General features: G+C 50.5%; 1 protein-coding gene across 2 annotated transcripts; it reads right to left on the bottom strand.

Moving 5' to 3' along the window:
- Positions 1 to 2,049: 2,049 nt before the first annotated feature.
- On the bottom strand, positions 2,050 to 21,205 carry CACNG7 (calcium voltage-gated channel auxiliary subunit gamma 7). Of its 2 annotated transcripts, none has more exons than XM_043900135.1 (6): positions 20,324 to 21,205; positions 17,689 to 17,955; positions 16,673 to 16,759; positions 16,000 to 16,140; positions 4,094 to 4,239; positions 2,050 to 3,725 (listed from the first exon to the last, which is right to left on the bottom strand). In XM_043900135.1, exons 2-6 carry the CDS (start codon positions 17,882 to 17,884, stop codon positions 3,468 to 3,470), a joined length of 828 nt encoding a protein of 275 aa, XP_043756070.1. In that variant the 5' UTR covers positions 17,885 to 17,955; positions 20,324 to 21,205; the 3' UTR covers positions 2,050 to 3,467. The 2 variants fall into 2 exon arrangements, with proteins under 2 accessions (XP_043756070.1, XP_043756067.1); XM_043900132.1 differs by having other exon boundaries at positions 17,689 to 17,913; positions 20,324 to 21,203.
- Between the last annotated feature and the right edge of the window lie 21 nt (positions 21,206 to 21,226).

Genomic DNA, 21,226 nt, shown 5'->3' with positions numbered 1-21,226 from the left:
CAGTATTCCTTCCAAAAAAATAAATCTATATGGAATCCTACTGTATTTTTGAAATGTAAAATTTGAACCACCAAAAACATTAACTTAATTTTTTATTTTAACAAACATGGACTTGTTGTTGTTAAGTTCCAGACAAAACTCAGCAGATACCTCAGCACTTGCACCACAACTGCTAATCCTGCTCGCAAGACAGACAGCACGAAACGAACAGGATGGCAGACAGTACCAATCGATGGGGGACAGTCTTTCCCACTGAGCAGATCCTTCTCAACACTGTGCTTCCAAGTGGCCATTAGGAATCAATTCATCTTGACGAAGAAGCCAAAATGCATTTGCCATTCCCAATTCTTGAGCATGACCTCCAGAAATTCCTGAAATCATTGAAAATGACTCAGAGTATTTCCCTCAGGGAGTCTGATCCTGCTGACTCTTAATTCTCTCCTGCTAACCTACCCCCACCACTGTCTCTGTTCCCGAGGGATTTCGGGATTTGGAGTTCTGCTACCCCACCCCCCTCCTCTTTTTTTTTTTTTTTTTTAACAGAAAAAGAAACCGAAGCCCCAGAGATTAAAAGACTCGCTCAAGGTCACAGAATGAGTTTGCATCAAATTCGAAGTAAAATATAGCAGCTGCTAGGGTAGATGCTGGAATTTGGCAGAACTGGGTGTGAATGCTCCTTTGCATCCTTCCAGCTGGGTGACCTTACCTCCCAGAGTCTCAGTTTCCCCATCCTCAAAATGGGGCTCTTTGGAATGCCTTGCTTAGAGGATGTCTGGGAGAAACCAGTGAGCTGATAAATGAAAAGGGCTCCGCACAGCATCTGACACCTAATGGCAGCTTGATCAATGGGGTCGTGGCCATTGTAGGATGTCGTAGAGGCTGCAGAAGCTGTTCTGATTGTCCCCTAGAGGCTAAATCTAGGAGAGACGAGGAATCCAAGTGCTAGAACTGTGTTTCTTTTTCAGTGTATTTCAAGAATAAGCTTATCAAGCATTTAGGATGTTTGCAATCCCTCAGTGTAGTAGGTGGGATCACAGACCTTGGAATCCGCTCTGAGCCTCCCTCCATCACCTGTAAAATGTGTGTGTCTGTGCCCTACCTAAAGGGCTTCTGGGAACGTCTCCTGAGATCATGGATGGCAGCGAAGTGTGTGGCTTCCCATACATAGTAGATACAATAAATGATAGTAGTTATCTCTCCATAGTGTCACCAAGCATTAGGAAAAGCCCCTGCTCCTTGGTGCAAAAGAAAGGAAGCTTAATTTTTGGAACCAGAAGAACCTAGTTCCAACTCACGGCTCTTCCAGTTTCCACCTATGTGACCCTGGGTGAACCATTTCACCTCTATGGACCCAGCTGCAAAAGGAATCCAATAAATTCAATGTGCAAGCTCAGGGAGGAAATTAAATGAAGCAGGGAATGCTCTGGCTGGCCATCCGCTGGTTAGGACACTGCAGAGAGCATGTCCTGGTGGAGAACTAAGATGCCCCCATGCACTGGGGCACAACCAAAAGAAAAGAACAACTTTTTTAAAAACGAAGCAAAGAAAGTGAGTAATAACAGTTCTGTAAGTGGTCATTATCATGCGTGCTGTGTGCTCAGTTGTTTCCGACTCTGTGTGACGCCGTGGACCATAGCCCACCAGGTTCCTCTGTCCATGAGAATCTCCAGGCAAGAATACTGAAGTGGGTTGCCATGCCCTCCTCCAGAGGATCTTCCCAATCCAGGGATCAGTCCCAATCCATGTCTCCTGCAGTTCCTGCATTGGCAGGTGAATTCTTTACCACTGAACCACCTGGGAAGCCCTGGTCAGTGATACCAAGAGTTAACTTTTATTGATCCTGACCTGTGTCATTTGCTGTCCTACTCGCTTTACATGTACTGAATCATAAAGTGAGATTGTTAATAACTGTGATGATTAAGCAGTTTAACAAACAACTAACTTTATTCTGTAGCACCCCCCCCGCCCCCACCACACACATGTATACCCGCTAGAGACCTAGACTCGTCCTCTGTATCCAATGCCCCCACCCCCGGACAGGCAGAGAAGTGTTTGAAATAAAGTTTATTGAAGTTTCTGTCGGTATTTACATATGATACACGGTAAATAACAGAGCCAGGCCCCCCACCCCACCCCTCCCCCCATCTCCAAAGCCCCCCCTCCCCCCAGCCTCGTTAAAAATCGCTGCGTAAAGACAGGTTAACTGCTGCAGTCCCCCCTCCCCCCTCCCACCTAAGATGCAAACTAAAAACCCCCCGTCCCTCCCCTGCCCCCCTCCTCCCACCCAGGGGGCCTGTCTGGTTCCGTGTACAATACTGTGCTACCTCGCCCCTCCTCCCCTAATAAGGGAGTGAGTGAGTTTCTGGTGAAACCCCCCCATCTGTCCTAGGAGGCGGACGGACCCTTGAAAGAGGCCAGAGTTGGGGGATCTGAGATGGGGAGGGGGACTTCAATGAGGGGGGAGGTGCCAGAAAATGGAAGACTTCGAGGTTTGGGGGGTGTCGACCCCCGCTACTGCCTCTCCCTCCCACGACGGGGCCTCGAGGGGGAAGAGGCGAGCACAGGCGTGGAATTGGCGTGGAGGACTTCCCTCCACCCTAGGGTCTCCATTCTTGTCGCGTGGCGTGGGGGCGCTGGATACACCTAGGGGGGCTTTGGATGAGCAGGTGGAGAGGAGGCCTGGAGGCAGGGGAGGCAGAGGAAGAAAAAAGAAGCCAAGGTCAGCTGAGAGAGAGCGAGAAAATCCGTTAAAGAGCGCCCTTGAAAAGACAGGTAGCCTTCAGAAGGCCGAGACGTGTCCAGCAGGTGAGACAGAACGGGGTCTCCCGTGTGTGCAGTGGGGGGCGGGTGAGGCCAGATTAACCATAGCCGGGGCCTCCGGGCCCCCACCCCACCCTAGAGATGGGGTGGGGGTGTGGGGTGGAGCAGGAAGGGCCTCCCCCGCTTCACTCACTGTACGCGAGGACCACGAAGGTCTGGAGGTGAGACCGGGCCGAGAAAGGCTAGCCGGGGCAGAGAGGAGAAGAGGATGTTTGGCATTCCTGGCGGCTGCCAGAACCTACTCTCCAGCCCAGAGCCCCCGGCCGAGGCGAAAGGTAACTGGGGCGGTTTGCACGGAGGTGGGCGCGCTCGGCCGCTGGGCGCAAAGAACCCGGAAACCTGGGAGCCTTTCGGCGGGGGGGGGCAGGGCCTGATGAAAGGGGCGTGTCTTCCAGGGGGAGGAGTCATCTGGAAGTGGAAGGGACCAATGAAGAGCAGCGGTCAGGAAAGAGGGCGGGGCTATGGCGGCTGGGCGGGGCACCAGGGAGAGGGCGGGGCCACGGCGGCGAGGCTGGGCTAACGCGCGCGCAGTTTCCTCCCCGCGGGACTAGGCGTCCCTAGGACTTGCGCTGGAGCCGCGCGGTCGCGACGAGACCCGCGAGGAGGAGGAGGAGGAGGAGGAGGCAGGGCGCTCCGGGGGCGGGGCCTCAGCAGGGCGAGGTGGAGATGTGGAGATGGTCGGGGTACTTGATGGCGGGAGGGTAGTTCTGCGTCATCTGTATGGACACATCGCTGGAGATGTCCGAGGGGCTGCGGCCGCGGCGCCACGCCTCGGGCTGCAGAAACTGGCCCGAGTAGTCGGAGCAGTCGCTGAGACGCGGGCGGTAGAAGGCCGGGTGCGGGCGGTACATCTCCTCCTCCGCGTAGCGCTTGGTGAACAAGTACACGGACATCACGCCGGCTCCCTGTGACAAGGCAGGACCAGAGTCCCCGAGGCTGGCCCCGGGCTACCCCCGACCCCAAGGCTCAAGACCCCCAGCCCCGCCTCTCCCAGGACCCAGGATTCCAGGCCTCCAGCTTCCTCCTTTCCCAGAAGCCAGGAATTAGGGCCCCGGCCTCCTCCTCCCTCCCCACCGCCCCCCCCTCCCCCATCCAAGGAGTCAGAGTCCCCCGCTTCATCCTTCCGGATATCTGGGAGTCCAGGCCACCCCCCTTCTCCTCCGGAATCCCAGGAGCTGGAGGGTCTGGTCTTCCTCCTGGACCCAGGAATCGCTCATGCCCCTGCCACCGGTCCCCATTCAAATCTCTGAAGTCTGGGCCCCACAGACATCACCTCTTTGAGTAGGAAGGAGGACGCTGCGAAGGCAAAAGACCACCCATAGCGATAGTGGAAATACTGTTCCGAGCTGCTGGGCCTGTTCATGACCTCGTCGTTGATGCTGGAAATGTAAAGAACCAAGCCCACCACCAAGGAGAGGCCTGGGGGAGTAGAGGGATGCCCTTGGTCCACTAGCAGTAGACCCCTTTCCCCAGCCCCAGGCCCCCTGCATCCCACTGCCATCTTCTCCCCCCACCCCCCACCCCATTCTATCCTGGACTGTACTGTGCTTAGTCACTCAGTCGTGTTGGACTCTTTGCGACCCCATGGACTGTAGCCCGCCAGGCTCCTCTGTCCATGGGGATTCTCCAGACAAGAATACTGGAGTGGGTTGCCATGCCCCCCTCCAGAGGATCATCCCAACTCAGGGATGGAACCCAGGTCTCCCGCATTGCAGGTGGATTCTTTACTGTCTGGGCCACCAGGGAAGTCCAAGACTACTGGAGTGGGTGGCCTATCCCTTCTCCAGGGGAATTTCTTGAGCCAGGGTCTCCTGCATTGCAGATGGATTCTTTGCAGTCTGAGCTACCAGGGAAGCTCCCATCAATTGAAGTCCCTTGTGGACTGGTCCTGGGCTGGGTGCAGGGAGTCTAGAGATAAATCAATAGCCTCCTCCTCCCTCCTCCCACCCCTGCATCCCTGATCTGCCATCCAGGGGCTCACAGCGCAGTTGGGGAAGGCAAATATGGACACCGGCCAGCAGTCACATCCATGGTGACAAGTACTGTAAGAGAAATGGTAGCACAGAGACTTCCCTAGCGGTCAGTGGTTAAGACTGCAAACTTCCATTGCAGGGGGTGCTGGTTTGATCCGTGGTCAAGGAACAAAGATCTCACACATACTGTGTGTGCACCAGAAAAATTAATTTTAAAAAAATTGCAGATGAAATAGTAGCGTAAAGATCCATAGGTCTAGAAAAGGCACCAAAGCCACCTGGGGGTAGGAGTGGAAGGAGTCAAGGAAAGTTTCCTGGAAGCTGGATTTTGTCCTAAATCCCAAAGGATGAGGCCCAGGGAAGAATGCAGGAAAACCCTGATACCACCCCAGGCAAGGCAGAGGGACTAGCATTGTTCCAACCAGAATTGGAGGGGGAACGCTAAACTGATCCATCCATGCAGCTAAAAAACATGGCCCACAGCCACCAGAAGTGAAGCCAGAGAAGGTTGGGCAGGGGCATTGTCATGATGAGCCTCAAATGCCAGTCTGAGGAGCTTGGCATTGATGGCGAGGGCACTAGGGAGCCACGGAATGTTGGGAGCAGAGGGAGGACAGGGCCAGACTGAAGTGTTAGAAGATCCTTTGGGGGCTGATAGGTTGTGGGAAGGGATTGGAGGGGAGAAATGCTGGAGCTATGATAGGCCCACAGGGGGGAGGATGAAGCTGAACTGAGGCTGTATAGATAATAACATCAATAACAACAACAATAATAATAGCAGCTGCTTGTGTAGGTCTTGCTCTGTGCCAGGCACCATTCTGAGTGTCTTATATGCATTAACTCATTCAAACCTCACAATAACACTTTCAAGTAGGTACAATTTTTATCTCTGTTTAGAGTTGAGAATATAGAGGTACAGGGAGAAAATGGAGAGAAGTCTCATTTGAGAATTTTTAAGAGGCAAGTATCACTTCCTCAAGCTGAACTTTCTTTTTCTAACATATATATGTATATAAAATAAACATATATATTTTATATGAGTGGCATGTGGGACCTTAGTTCCCTGACTAGGGATTGAACCCATGCCCTGTACACTGGAACTTGGAGTCAACCATTTGACCACCAGGGAAGCTTGAAGGTGAACTTTCTTTTAAACCGTAGCCATACAAGGGTGGCTTGCAGTGGGTGTATGCTCAGTCATGTCTGACTCTTGGCAACCCTGTAGCCCACCAGGCCTCTCTGTCCATGGGATTTTCCAGGCAAGAATCCTGGAATGGGTTGCCAATTCCAGGGGATCTTCCCAACCCAGGAATTGAACTCATGTCTCCTGTCTCCTGCCTTGGCAGGTGGATTCTTTACTGCTGTGCCACATAGGAATCTGTTAAAGGTGGCTTAAGGAGGCAGTAAAATCCCTGGCCCTAAATTAATCTCCATAATCCTCATTAGCACCTTCCCCTAGAATCCTATTACACAAACAAACATCTGTGTGTCCATCACACCCAGAATAAATCTGAATTGCTTCCACTGCCTACGAAAGGCGTTAACAAAAAACGACCCCCCCCCCCCCCGACCCAGGGCTAAATCCAGCCCACCCCCTGTTCCTGTATGGTCTACTAGCTAAGAATGACTTTTATATGATTAAGTGGTTGAAAAAAAAAAATCAGAAGAAGAGTATTTTGTGGCATGTAAAAAGTATAGGAATTTCATTTGGCAGTTCCTCAAAGCGTTAAAGATAGAATTACCATATGACCCAGCGATTCCACTCCTAGGTATTTAGCCGAGAGAACTGGAAACATATGCTCACACAAAAACTTGTGCAGCAATGTTTGCAGCAGCATTATTCATAATAGCCAAAACGTGGAAACAACCCAAATGTCTATCAACTGCATGGATAAACAAAATGTGGTATAGCCATATAAAGGAATAGTATTCAGCCAAAAAAAGGAATGGAGTGCTGATTTATACTGCCACATGGTGGAACCTAGAAAATATGCTAAGTGAAAGAAGCTCGATGCAGAAGACCACATATTGTACACTTCCATTTATAGGAAATGTCCAAAATAGGCAAATCCATAGACAGAGAAAGTAGATCAGGACTTCCCTGGTGGCTTAGTGGTGAAGAATCCGCCTGCCCATGCAGGGGACACGGGTTTGGTCCCTGACCTGGGGAGATTCCACAACTAGAGAGGAGCACCCACTCGTTGCAACTAGAGAAAGCCCATGCCCAGCAACAGCTGCAGCCCATAGGGTCACCAGGAGCCAGACATGACTGAAGCGACTTAGCACGCACGCACACAATGATATTAGGCTGCAGGCAAGCATCATCAGAGGTTGTTAAATCACTGAATGACAGAATCTCCTCGTGGAATATCTGTTAATTACAAAGATACTTTGGAAAGCCCCCTTTATCATCAAGGAGCCTGAAAGATACCGTTTGAACCAAGTGCCTGAAGCTAACATTACCAATAGTGGGACAAACGGACACCCCGACCTCCTGATGGGATCACACCACCACTTCATTTATGTAGTGTCCCTGCTGGAAATGTGTAACCTGGATCCACTCCAGGAGAAAATGTGGGGCGTTTTACAAACACTGGTTGCATTCTTCAAAAATAAACGTCAACATGAAAGATTTTTTTTTAAGGCATAGGAACTATATAAAAGATGAAAAGAGACACATCAAGGACATGCAGAGTGGAATCCTAGCCTGGATCTTGAATCAGGGGAAAAACGGACCATAAAAAGCAGTGTGGGGACTTCCCTGATGGACCAGGGAAGACTCTGTTCTTCCACTACAGGGAGCTTGGGTTCGATCCCTGGTCAGGGAACTGGGATCCCACAGGCCCCGGGGAGCAGCCAGTGGGGAAAAAAAAAAAGGTAGTGTGGGTGCTGTGGAGCAACTAAGCCGGTGCATCACAACTACTGAAGCCTGAGAGCCTAGTGCGCATGCCCCAAAACAGGAGCAGCCCCGGCGATGAGAGCGCTGTGCACCTAGTGAGGAGCCCCGGCTCGCCACAGCTAGAGAAAGCCTGCAAGCAGCAGCCAAGACTGAGAACGGCCAAAAATGTTTAAAATATCAAAAAAGGCAGCGTGCAGACAACTGATGAAATTTGAATATGGATTGTGTATTAGCTGTAAAACTGTATAAATGTTCAACTTCCTGAATTGGATGATGGTACTATGCTTAGGAAAGGAAATATACTTGTCCTTAGGAGATATCTGATGCTGATGTATTTAAGAGTGAAGTGTTTCTAGTGTGTGTAAAATGGATAGTTGGTGAGAAGATGCTGTGTGGTACAGGGGGCCCAGTCTGGTGCTCTGGGATGACCTAGAGGGTGGGATGAGGGGAGAGGAGGGAGGCTCAGAAGGGAGGGGACATATGTATAATTATGGTTGATTGTCATTGTCGTATGGCAGAAACCAGCACAACATTGTAAAAATTAAAAAACAAAAAAATTTTAAAAGGGTGAGGTGTTTGCAACTTATGTTCAAGTGGTTATCTATGGTAATATAATGTATTAATAACATATAGATATATGCCCATATACACACATATACTCCAATATTTTGGCCACCTGATGCGAAGAACTGACTCACTGGAAAAGACCCTGATGCTGGGAAAGATTGAAGGCAGGAGGAGAAGGGGACGACAGAGGATGAGATGGTGGGATGGCATCACTGACTCGATGGACGTGAGTTTGAGCAAGCTCCGGGAGTTGGTGATGGACAGGGAAGCCTGGTGTGCCGCATCCATGGGGTCACAAAGAGTCAGACACAACTGAGCGACTGATCTGAGCTGACTGATATACACATAAGACAGAGAAAAAGACAAAGGTGGGGGACTTCCCTGGTGGTCCAGTGGTTGGGAGTCCACCCTCCCACGCAGGGACACAGGTTCACTCCCTGGCCGGGGATGATCCCATATGCCCTAGAGCAACTGAGCCCATGAACTCTGGAGTCCATGCACCACAATGAAGACCCAAAGCAGCCAGAAATAAATGAATAGTGATAATAATAATAAAAAAAGACAAAGGTAGCAAAATGTTAAAACTTGGTCCAGCTGAAGAACATGAGAATTCTTTGTGCTGTTCTTGCAACTTTTCTGTACGTTTAAAAATTTGCCAAAACAACAAATTTTAAATGAAACAGGTGTCCCCAAACAGGAATTCCACTCCCTGAAGATTCAAAAATGTTACCCTGCAAATGGCTTATTCATTGTAAAGAGAAAAATGTGCCTTTTCAAAGGAGAGCTCTAATGATCACCCCCTTTACCAAGGGGGTGCAAACATTTTTCCACTCCTTGTGGGAACAACTTGACATTATTTGCTACCTGAAGTGATGGGCTATAAAGAATATGGCACCACTTCTAAATCTTACCAAACCTACTTAACTAGAATCTAATCAAGTCTCTACCTTGGACATAACTGCCGGTTACAGAAAATACAAAGGAAGAGGAAGAAGTCAAATGATGCCATGAGGAAACAATCAAACAGAGGCAGGATGTGGGGTGTTCTACAGGACATCCTGTCTTATAGATTTCAAAAGGACAATGGTATGAGCCAAATTATAATACTTAAGCCAGTGATTAATCTTAACATCTCAAAAAGAGAGGCAAACAGATAGTGTTATGTCTACTGATGCAATGCAGTAGGACTTAATAACACCGCCTATCTATGAGGTATTTTTGCCCCACTCCCCCACCCCCAAAGTCAAACCTGGATCTGATCTACAATTTTACAGGAAAACATAGAGTGGATGGACATGTTAAGATCACAACACAAGGACACAACAGAAAGATCAAAAGTGTGGAGATTACATGAGGCAAATGACTAGATATCTTCAAATGAATGGCAAGAAAAAATAGGAGAGGGACTATTAGAGATTAAAAGAGGCTTCAGAGATCTATCAACTAAATGCACAAGTGGAATTTGGATCCTGGTTTCCAACACACTAATTGTAAAAATTTTTAAAAAGGCATTTATGAGACAAGTGGGTAAGTTGAACTCTGGCTAGATATTAATTTATATTAAGCAGCGATTCTTCATTATTTGGGCAGATAATGGCAGTGTGGTTATGTTAAATAACAAAGTACTAATTTCTTAGAGATATACTGAAATATTAGTGGATAAGATGATTTAATGCTGGAGACTGACTTTAAAATCCTGTAGTGAAGTGCAGAAGGGAGATATGGCAAGTTTGACTAAAAAAAGCTTCGCCATATGTTGATAATTGTTGAAACTGAGTGAAGGGTGCATGGCACACCACACTATCCTTTCTATATTTTCATAATGAAATATATTTTAAAAGTCAGTGTTGTAAAAAATATAGTATGAGAACTAGTCTAGACTAAAAGAGAAATTAACTAAATGCAATGCATAAACTTAGACTGAATCCTGTTTCTGCGGGGAAAGCTATAAAAGGCATTCTTAGAATGACGAGGACAGTTTGAAAATGGAATGGATTATATTATGGAATTATTGTAAAATTTCTAGGTTTAATAATGGTCTTGCAGTTATGTAGAAAAATGTCATTACTCTTAAGAGATGCATATTAAAATGCTTAGTGATGCCTGCAACTTACTTTCAAATGGTAAAGTTAAAACAGAGTGCTTGCGTGCTCAGTTGCTACAGTCGCGTCCAACTCGGTGAGACCCCGTGGACTGCAGCCCACCAGGCTCCTCAGTCTGTGGGATTCTTCAGGCAAGAATACTGGAGTGGGTTGCCATTTCCTTCTCCAGGGGATCTTCCCGACCCACGGATTGAACATGCGTCTCTTCCATCTACATGCATTGGCAGGTGGGTTCTTTACCACTAGAGCCACCTGGGAAGCCCAGGGGAGTCCTTTTAATCCCACTCCCCTCATCCAAGGATGGTCAACTATCAGATCATGTCTATTTTCCTTCCTGAATCTCTCATAAATCTAAAATCCCTTTGTGCGTCCCCAAGTCCTCTAATCCAGCTGAGGCTTATTCCCTGTGCCTGTTCCATTGCCTTCAAACCCGTCTCCCTATTTTAGATACTGTTGTTTCTTTCTTTTCTTATTTTTGCCACACTTCGAGGCATGTGGGATCTTAGTTCCCCAGCTAGGGATCGATCCCACACCGCTTGCATTGGGAGGTGAAGTCTTAACCTCTGGACCGCCAGGGAAGTCCTGTATGTTTTTGTTTTGTTTCAGATACTGGTTCTTTCTAAAAACCCGTACCAGGGAGTTCCCTAGCAGTCCAGTGGTTAGGATTCTGCCCTACCACTGCAAGTTGCCCGGGTTCCATCCCTGGTCTAAATAACTAAATAAAACCCATATCAGACTCTGCCCTCCTCTTGTCAAAATCCTTTCTCGGCACCCTAGTATCCATGGGAGAAAGTATTCGCTCCTCAGTCTGATTATCCAGGCTCTTTTTGATCTGAAAACCTGCAAAACACTCCTGTCTCACCTCAAGGCCCATTTCACATTTCAGATCTAAAAGACAAACATTCTCCCTACAGAGAGTCAGGAACAGGGTTGATGAGAAGGGAACAAACGTTTCTGAAGAGAAGGAGCTTTCTGTTGTTGCTTTTGCTCTTGTTTTTGTTTTAATGATTGAAAGTTATCTAAAAACAATGTCAGAAGCTGTTCTTGTCATTCTTTCTCCTTCCTGGGCATTTTACGGTGACTCTGGTTCTCTAAAAATAACCTTCTTTCCCGTTTTTTCCTCCTCCCCTCTTTTTTCTCTCTCCTTCCCTCTTCCTTTCTCTGTAATCCGGCCTTCTCCCTCCCCCCTCCACTACATCTGCTCAGAATTCTTAGAGCACAGAAGGCAAGAATCACCTACATTCCAAGCTGAATAGAACAACCTGGATTTAGAACAAAGAATTTCAGGACCATGGAGAGCTACACGGGTGGCTACCTCAGTCTTACCGCTTTCTAGGGTCTTAACGCATGCTGTGAATTGCATCTCTGTACCAGGCACTTTTCTCTCTTTACTTGAAAAACTCCCCCTCGCCCTTTCTGCATCAATTTAGATGTCACCTGCTCTTGAAATTCTGGTCCCTCCCACCCTCTCCAGCACCCTACTCTGTCAGCTTAAAGCATCTTCCCTTTTCTCAGAATGCCTTGAACTTTCCTTATCAAGGATCTCTTCTACAAATATTTCATCATGGACTTTGTACCAGCAACTCATCTAGGCTCTGAAGATACAAGCATGAGCATGTCTCTGCCTTTTATTTATCTATTTATTTGGCTGCACTGGGTCTTAGTTGCAGGACTGGGGCTCTTTCCTTAGTTGCAGCTTGTGAACTCTTAGTTGCAGCATGTGAGATCTAGTCCCCTGGACAAAGATCAAACCCAGGTCCCCTGCACCGGAAGTGTAACGTCTTAGCTGCTGGATCACTAGAGAAGTCCCTTCCTGCCTTTTGGAGTTTACATTCCGGTGGAAGCAGGCAGAAAATGAATAAGATGACGCTAGCAATAAGTGCTATAAAGCAAATATCAAATAGGGAATGTGATGGGTAGTATAGTGGGGGCAAAGCAACATTGGGTACCATTGTCAGAGAAAGAAAATCTGAAGAGGGAAAGTTGGGGAATTAGGAGAAAGAGACTTCCAAGCATGGAGGGTTAATGCTTGCAAAAGTGAGGTTGAGATTAGCATTTCAAGGGCAGTGCAGCAGTGGAGAGAGTGTTAGTGAGTTAGGAAAAATGAGACCAGAAGTCTGAGCAGTAGCCAAATCATGTAAGACCTTGTAAGTCAGCATGAGGAGTTGGGATGTATTCTAAGTGCAATAGAAATGCATTGAGGCACTGAAGGGATTTAAGTGTTGCGTGACCAGCATTGATGGGCATGCAGCTGGGAGCTGTTTTGTGGCTGACTGCATGAAGATTGCCATTTAAGATTCAGCATGTCACCAGTGCTCAGTAAGGGCATGGCATAGAAGATGTTTCTGTAACTGTTTGATGAGTGAATGAATGAAAGAGCAGACACATGGAACATGTTTGAGGAGCAGGGGTTAATATGAGCCAGGCACAGGAAGCTTGCCTCATCTGACCTGGAAAAAGAAAACCAATGTCACTCCAGCCTCCTCCCCCTTCTCTCACCAATCACACCCAGTCAGTCATCTGGTTCTATTGATTCTTCTGTCAACATCCTTCTTTCTCAAAGCCATCCAGTCACCTTTATCCTCCCATCTCCCTCCCCAGCTAGAACCTTATCTGCTCCTGCCTGGACCACTGCATAAGCCTCCTCCATTTCCAATCTCTTTCCTTTTAATCTGTTCCCAACACAGGACCCTGAGGGATCATCAACACCCTATCCCTCCTGCCACTTTCTCCAAAACTGAATGTCAACATCGTCATTTACCAGACCTTGGTCAACTCTTGTCTCTTTCTAAGTCTCAGTTTCCTCATTGGGAACATGAAGTGGTTGCACTACTACATTCCATTCCAAGATCTAAGATTCTGGTACTAATTCCACCCTTTCCTTCTTTTCTTTCTTTCAGCTAGCTGGGTCTTAGATGTGCGTGTGGGATCTTTGATCTTTGTTGCTGGCCATGTGGGATCTAGTTCTCTGACCAGGGATGGAACCCCGGGTCCCCAGCACTGGGACCATGGAGTCTTAGCCACTGGACCACCAGGGAAGTCCCCCGCCTCTCCTCTCTTCTAATCCCCTTTGTCTTTATGACTTTTAATTGCGGTGAGGCAGTAGAATGCCAGGGTGAAAGACCGGTCTGGAATCCCGCTTCCACTGTGGAGCAACTGAACTTCTGAGAGCTTTCTGCTTCCTCAAATGGAAAATGGGAATAAAAATAGTATCTGCCTTATGAGGTGAAGAAAAAGAAATAACTTAATTTGCACAAAGCACTTAGGACTTCCCCAAACCGTGGCACTCAATTAACTGTTTTCTATTATGGTTGCTGTCGCTACTACTACTATTCATGACTGTATGTGAGTATGCATTTATTTATTTAAAACTACCACATGCTGAGCACTTACTGCTATAGACCAGGCCCTGTGGTGGGCCTTCACATCCATGATCTAGGCCAGGGGTCGGTCAGAAAACTATTGGTCCCACTGCCTGTTTTTGTACAGTTTGCAAGCTAAGTGTGGTTTTTACATTTTTTTTTTTTAATGGTCAGAAAAAAAAAAGAAAAAAGAATAATAAAATCTCACGATCCATGAAAACTAGGTTGAATTCAAATTTCAGGCTCCTTAAATAAGATTATTGGAACACAGCTAGGCCCACTGCTTCCCCTCTGGCTGCTTTGGCACTCCAACAAAGCCCAGACTATTTACTGTCTGGCCCTGAGCAAAAAGTTTTCCCACCCCTGACCAAGGCTGCCCAGTCAACAGCTCCAGAAAGGAAGGCTGTGGCTCACAGGCTAAGTGGCAGGATTTTAACCCAGGTCTTTCTAGGTTCACAGCAGCATGAACCTTCAGCCACTACAGGCTGCAACCTTGGCTATCTCTGGTGGGGTGCATAGACGATAGTCTATAAAGTGAAGTTCAGGAAGTGGGGTTCAATGCCCCTAAATTACTCTATTGTTACATCAGAGGCCTGATTTCCAGCCCTGACAACACCAACTGATACTTAACTTGACCTTGGGAAGTCAGGTCCTGATGCATTGATATAAGCATGGCTTTTGGGATGAGAACACCCTTGATTCCAATGCCAACACTGTCATTTATCAGCTTTATCGCCTCTTTGGTTTCCACTTCTGTAAATCACGAACAATAGGATTTTCCTTCGAACATTTCAGGTGGGTTGAATCAAAGTCCCCATGCTCCCTACCCTTGCCCCACTTTCTGTCTCTCTAGGCTACAATTTTTCCATCTGACACTCTGAAATGGTGATATGATACTTGTCTTATTTTAGCTTGGTGTCTGGCTCTGCATGCTGTGATTCAAGTTTGCACGGAGGTTGCACCCTGCTTTCCTGGGGAAGAGGTCTTGTCAGGTTAGGTTGGAGGCACGGGGGAGGTTTAGCCCAGAGAAAGCTGGGTGAGGAGCCGGGAGGAGGCTGGGGGAGGGGGTTTTTGAAGATCCATCTCCAATTATTTGCAGAGCTGACTCCAAAGATGTGGCCGAGTGCAGGCCCCAGGGGACGTAATGGGAGCAAGACATACATCGGGCTTTGTTCATAAAATATCAACTGAATTAAAAGGGCCCCAACGGAGTTTAATTAAATCATGTTGAAGTAATTCGAATTGAACTGAAGAACTGAGTCAGAATAGATTGGGGTCAGTTGAGCCAGATTGATGGAGTTAAGTATGTCAGAGCAGAGGTGACCTGACCTGAGCTGAGTTGGATTGAATTGGACTGGACTGAGCTAAAATTTGGAGGATGGGAACACTTCAGAAAGAGCTCTCCTCTGGAGCTCAGGACACTTGAGTCCCTAGGGAACCAGCTTACACTGGTATCTCAGGCAACTCCCTGCACAATTTCAAGACCCGGTATCCCTATTTTATCAAATTAGTTCTAATAATAACTCCAGGACAGAGACGTTATGAGACGTTTGTGAGATTGCTCATGCAAAAGAGCCTTAGATCTCAAAAGAAAAGATAACTATAAACAAACATTGAACTCTAGCTAGTGACAGGCATGGTAAAGAATCTAGAGTCAAGAGTACTGATGCCTGCAACTCGCTCTGAAATTCATTTTTAAATGATAATAAAATAGATGGATGGATGGGTAGAAAGATAGATGGACAGGTACAGGATAAAGCAAATCCTGTGATGTGGTAATGATCAACTCTAAGTGGTGGGCACAGGGTCCTTTCGACTTTTCTGTTTGAAAAATGTTCCAGTAATACTTCGCGCAGAACATAAAGAGCCTTGCAAACTGTTAATTGCTAAAATATCAGGAGTGGTTAAAAATACAGCCTCTGGAGGCGAAATGTGTGTGGTTGAGTCCCATCTCTGCCTCTCACTGGTTGTATGGCCCTGAGTAAATGACTTCATTCCGCTGAGTGTGTGTTTCCATAACTGTAAAATGGGGTTATTAATAGCATTTACCTCACAAGGTTATTGTATCAGAACAGAGCCTGCCACCCAGTTAGCACCCAAGAAACGCTCACTGAGAAATGCTCCATTCCACAGAGCAGCAAAGTGGGGCTCAGAGAGGTTCTGCAATTCCTTCAGGATTACCCAGCAAGGAAGTGGTGGTCTTATTGGAAGAGGAGCCCCAGGTTCCTGGCACCTGAAATGGTCCTGGAGCTTGTCAGTCCTTTCCTTGGGCTTACCTGAGAGGATGAAGAAGATGCCGGAAACGAAGGCCAGAATGGTCCTCTGCGGGCGGATGTGGCCAATGTTGCTGATGACGAAGGCGGTGAACACAAGGAAGAGGCTGACCATGGGGAAGGGGGTGGCTGTGCGCACTGTCTCTGGGGGAGGGGTAGGAAGAAAGACGGAGGTCACCTCTGAATCCTCCTCATCTCTGCACCCCCTCGCCCCTTTCTGAAACTTCCACTGCTGGCCCCACCCCCTCGCCCAGGCCACACCTCCTTGGTTTGACCCCACCCCTTAGCCCTTGACTCCACCCACTCCCAGGCTCCGCCCCCTTCGACCTGGCCCCGCCTCCTCACACACCCACTCTGCTTGCTTTCAAGCCTGCATTGCTTCCCTTCCACTCCATCCCTTTTCTTGTGTGCGAGACTCTGCGACCCCATGGACTGTAGCCTCCCAGGCTTCTTCGTCCAAAGGATTTCCCAGGTAAGAATACTGGAGCGGGTTGCCATTTCCTCCTCCAGGGGATCTTCCCGACCCAGGGGATGAACCCGCATCTCTTTACGACTCCTGCATTGGCAGGCGGGTTCTTTACCACTAGCGCCAACTGGCCTGACCTTTTCCCCAGGACCCGTCCTGTCACTCTGCCCCTTGGTTGCCTAACCCTCCCATCCCCCTGCTTCCCCTCACTCAGAATATTCTCCGTGTTTTCCGTCACCAAGTTGATCTCTGGTTCAAGGAAATATTCTGAGGCCACGCAGCGACCCTTTTCCCGGCCTGGGGGAAGATAAGAAGGCAGGGCGGTCAGGGGCAGGACGCACAGTCAAGAGACCCCAGGATGGGAATGTTCTGGGGATTAGTGTCTGTCTATTCTGTATTACTCTGTACTTCATTTGTGCTCCTCTTAGGGGGTCACAGAAGGGTGTGGGCAGGAGTCTGGCAGCTCCTATTTCAAGTTGCCCTAGTTGCAAGTTGGTTGGAGGAAGACAAGCTGGAAGCCAGAGTCTCTAGTAAGAAGGGGTTATGGGCCAGGTCTCCTGGATCCTTAAAGAGGGAAAGGTCTGGGGGTTGAGGTGGGAAAGGATTCCTAGAATGAGAGATGTCCGTAGTAGCTGGGAGGCATAGATATTGTTTATCCTTCCCATTCAAAAACGGAACTGTACAGGAGACAAGTTCTGAACTAGGATTACTGTTTCTCTGGGGCGAGGGGCTCCAGGGGGTTACTGGGGATTAGGGACCTGGAGATTGTGTGATCGTTCGGGTTCTTGAATCCAGGGACAAAAGCGCTAGAAATTGAGTGTGTGTGTGTGTGTGTGTGCGCGCGCGCACGCGCGCTCCACTGCTAAGTCGTGTCTGATTCTTTGCAACCCCATGGACTGCAGCCCGCCAGGCTCCTCTGTCCATAGGATTCTTCAGGCAAGAATCCTGAAGTGGGTTGTCATTTCCCTCTCCAGGGGATCTTCCTGACCCAGGGATCAAACCCGCGTCTCTTGCGTCTCCCTGCACTGGCGGGCGGATTCTTTACGCAATGCGGCCACCTGGCAAACCTTAGATATAGAATCTCCAGGTAGACATGTGACTGTCCAGGAGAGACACGGGTTTGATTTCTGGGTTTCGGGTACCCGTGGGAGGGAAGTGTGGATGAGGACTCTCAGGTGCCACGCAAAGGCAGGGACGGTTGACTGGTGGGCAGGTGAGGCCTGTACCTGCAAAGAAGCAGACTCGCCACAGGCCAGCGTGCAGCGCCATCTTGACCTCCGTGGTCTGGTTCTGCGGCAGCACGGTTCCCTCCTCCATGTACAGCCAGTAGTCCGTGCTGACGGCGATGCCCACGAGCAGCAGGCCGCACGCACCGAACACGCTGCTCAGCAGGGTCAGGGCGCGGCTGCTGCAGTGACTCATCCTCAGCGGCGGGGGGCGCCCTGCGGGGCCTGAGGGACCGGGAGCTCCAGTGGAGAGCCCCGCTGGGGCCGCTAGAGTCCCCCAGACAGCATGCAACCACGGGGGACACCGGCCCTGGGTCAGAACCAGCAACCCCCCGAACGGAACTCTCTCCTATCTGCCCCCTGGGCCCTGACCCGTGAGTCCAGCCAGGGTTTGGACCAGTAACTTGTCTAGAAATCCTAACCTAGGCCACCAATCCCGACTCCGTGCCCGGACCTGACACCCTGATCCCCCTTTTTTGACTCTTAATGGGAACCGGAAATCCCCCAAGTGGGTCGCTAACCAGGGACCCTAATCCTGTACCCTGGCCTTGACCTCAAGCCTCCCATTCTAGTTGAAATCTTAAAAAAAATATATATATATATATTTATTTGGCTGAGCTAGGTCTTAGTTGCAGCTTGAAAACTCTTAGTTGTGGCACATGGGATCTAGTTCTCTGACCAGGGATTGAACCCGGGCCCCCTGCACTGGGAGCACAGAGTCTTAGCCACTGGACCACTGGAGAAGTCCTTGGACTCTTCTCTTGACCCTTAACGTCCAATTCTAATGCCAAGACCTTGACTTTCTAACTCTGGTATGGTGCCTTGACCTCAAGTTGGCATCCTAATCTGAAATCATGGACGACAACCCAGATTCAAGATTCCAGAACATTAATCCCCCACACCATCCCAAATCCCTGCAAGCCTCTGAACCTGGGGTGCTAGAACTCCATCACAGGCTGCTGGCTCCCAGGATATTGGGGTCTAGAGACCTGGAGCAGAGTTTTGGCTAGAGACTTCAGAATGCCAAAACCTTGATCTGGGAATCCTCCCCCCACACCCCCACCTCTCAGTATCCTATTAAGAGCAAGTGACCATCGTTCAATAGGAATCAGGGCTCTGAACTCTAAAACCCACATCAGGAAGTCTGCAATCCCCATTTTCGTTACAAGATCCCTCAAATCCCCTCCCAGAGAACCTGGACTCTAGCTCCCCCAGATAAGGCTTCCAATTATAGACCCTCTTCAACCTCCAACCTGGAACCCAGATCCCCCGAACCCTGGACCTTCAAAACAAGAGAGCTTCCAAGTTCATGGCTGTGGCCTCAAAAAGTCCAATCTTAAATCTGGAGATTTCCTTCCAGGGTGCTCCTAATCCCTTAGCCACCACACTCACCCTTTCCTGAGAATTTCTCCCTAAACCACACAGTCTCATGATTTGGGGGACTCAAACTGGGATCCCCATCTTATCTCAACCGGAGCCCTCAACCTACCTGAGTACCACGATCTCCATCACCTTTTTAACTGTGATGGTTAAGAGCCCTAACCAGCACTCCCCCCCACCAACAATGCGGCCAAGACTTGAGCCCCCACTCTCCTTGACCAGAATTCCTGGAGCCTTGAAATTGAAATTTTTTAAACTTGACACCACCCGGATAAGAACCCTGGAGCTTGAGACAACCTTCATCCCTGTCTGGGCCCCTCCCCAACCCCAGCCTCTAGGGATTCCCCCCCTCCCCGCCCCCCCCCCCGCCTCACCTCCCCCCACCCCCCCACCCCCCCACCTCCCGCCTCCTGAGGGATTCAGGAGTCTGAGACCGCCGGAGCTCCGACCCCCGCCCCATGGCTCCAGGGCTTGATCGCCAGCTGCCTGCTCTCCTTCCAGTCCGCTCATCTCAGAAACCAGCGTCAGAACCCCTGTCTCGCGGGCTGCCTCCGTCCCAGGTAGCTGACCTCAGCTCCCCTCACTGGCTCCACCGACTCAGACGGCTGGGACGTGGCCCACCGGCACCCTTCTCACTCCCGCTTTGGGGTGCCCCTCCTTCCTCACTCGGTTCCTCCACACTCTCAACGGCCCGCCCCGATCTCCTCATTCGCCTCCAACCGCCAAACCTTCCCCCTTTGGGACCCCCCTCCCTTCCCCAGGCCCAAAGCCTCCTTCTTATCCTTCTTTATCCCTGCCTTTCCTGGATATAGGCTTTTGGATCCCCGGGGGTCCCCATTCTCCAAGCCCCAAGTCCAAACTCCATCGGCCCTCAATCCTGGGGAGACGTACGCCCTCTTTCCGGGGACCCCTCCTCAGACTCACAGCCGGCCCTTCGTGGGCCCGGGCCCTCCTCCCTCACCAGGACCGCCTCCCTCGAGGATCCGGCCCGCACCCTCTCCCGTGCCCACGGTCTCCGAGGTTCGGAGGCTGAGAGTACGGTTGCCCCGTTCTGGGACCCTCGGACTCCATCCCCCCGGGTTCCTCAGGCCTAAACATCCCTCCATCGCCCATTGCCCCCCGAACTCGGGCGTCCGATCGCGGGCATCTCATCCCCAGGAGCCACTCAGCCCCGTTTAGTCCAGACCCCCAGCCGCCTCAGGAGGACCCCCCGTCCCCCACCAACCTGGTTCCCGGACTCTCCCCTCGCGCTCACCTCGCTCAGGGCTTGGCGGACGCTCCGGGCCGCGGGCCCCGCAGCCGCATGACCGACCCCGCGGCTTCCCCCGGCCGCCGCCGCCGCCGCCGCCACCGGGGTCGCCGGTGCCCGCGCCCCCCGCCCCCGCCCCGGAGCCCGGCGTCCCGGCCCCCTCCCGGCCTCCCACCCCCCACCCCCCGCGCCCGCGGCCTCACTCGGCGGACGACGCCGGGAGCTGGGACCGGCGGCCGCTCATTGGCTACTGCGGAGGAGGGGAGGGGCAGGAAAGGAGGAGGGGGGAGATAGGATGCGGGGAGGGAGGGAGATGGGCCTCGAGAATGGGGGAGGCAGGGAGCGAGAGAGAATAGAAACAGAGGCAGGGGAGCCCGAGAGGGGCAGGGGCGCACGGGGAGGCGGAGAGGCTGCCCAGAGCTGAGACCCGGAGGCTGTGAAATTCTGAGACTCCCGGGTGTGGAGACTGGAGGAGACACAGAGATGGCCTGGAAGAGACAGAGAGATGGAGAGGCAGAGACCGGATCTAGGCAGGCCCCCTCTTCCCCCAGGCTCAGAGATTCTAGGCTCCTGGAAGTGGAGAGGTCACAGAGAGACAGGTAGACTGTCAAAGGCCTTTGGGCTGCGAGATGCTGAGGCCCAGAGACCTTGAGGTAGAGAGAGAGAGACAAGGAGGGAGAGAAAGAGGGAGGGACAGAGAAAGAGAGGAGAGACCCTGAGACAGATAGACAGCAGGGGCGGTCCTGGGGGTCCCTTGATGAAGACTGGGGCTCTGACCAGGCGTGGGGGCGCAGCCTGGGGTCTGGGCGGCTGGAGGAGACGGGAGGGGGCGTCCCGGGCCGGGGGTCCCCTGAGCGGCGGGCGGGCGCAGAGCGGAGCCGCGTCCTGCAGCCGCCGCGGAGCCGGGAG

This window comes from Cervus elaphus, chromosome 4 (genome assembly GCF_910594005.1).
Source record: "Cervus elaphus chromosome 4, mCerEla1.1, whole genome shotgun sequence".
Classification (NCBI taxonomy): Eukaryota; Metazoa; Chordata; class Mammalia; order Artiodactyla; family Cervidae; genus Cervus; species Cervus elaphus.
This window is presented reverse-complemented; position numbering and strand designations above follow the sequence as displayed.

Bases quoted from the DNA above. Each gene is read 5' to 3' on its own strand.
- CACNG7 (XM_043900135.1), bottom strand. From the start codon at position 17,884: ATGAGTCACTGCAGCAGCCGCGCCCTGACCCTGCTGAGCAGCGTGTTC. The intron at 16,760-17,688 runs GTACAGGCCTCA...ATCTTCCCCCAG, and splicing joins GCGAGTCTGCTTCTTTGCAG to GCCGGGAAAAGGGTCGCTGC. The intron at 4,240-15,999 runs GTAAGCCCAAGG...CTACTCCCCCAG, and splicing joins CATCTTCTTCATCCTCTCAG to GCCTCTCCTTGGTGGTGGGC.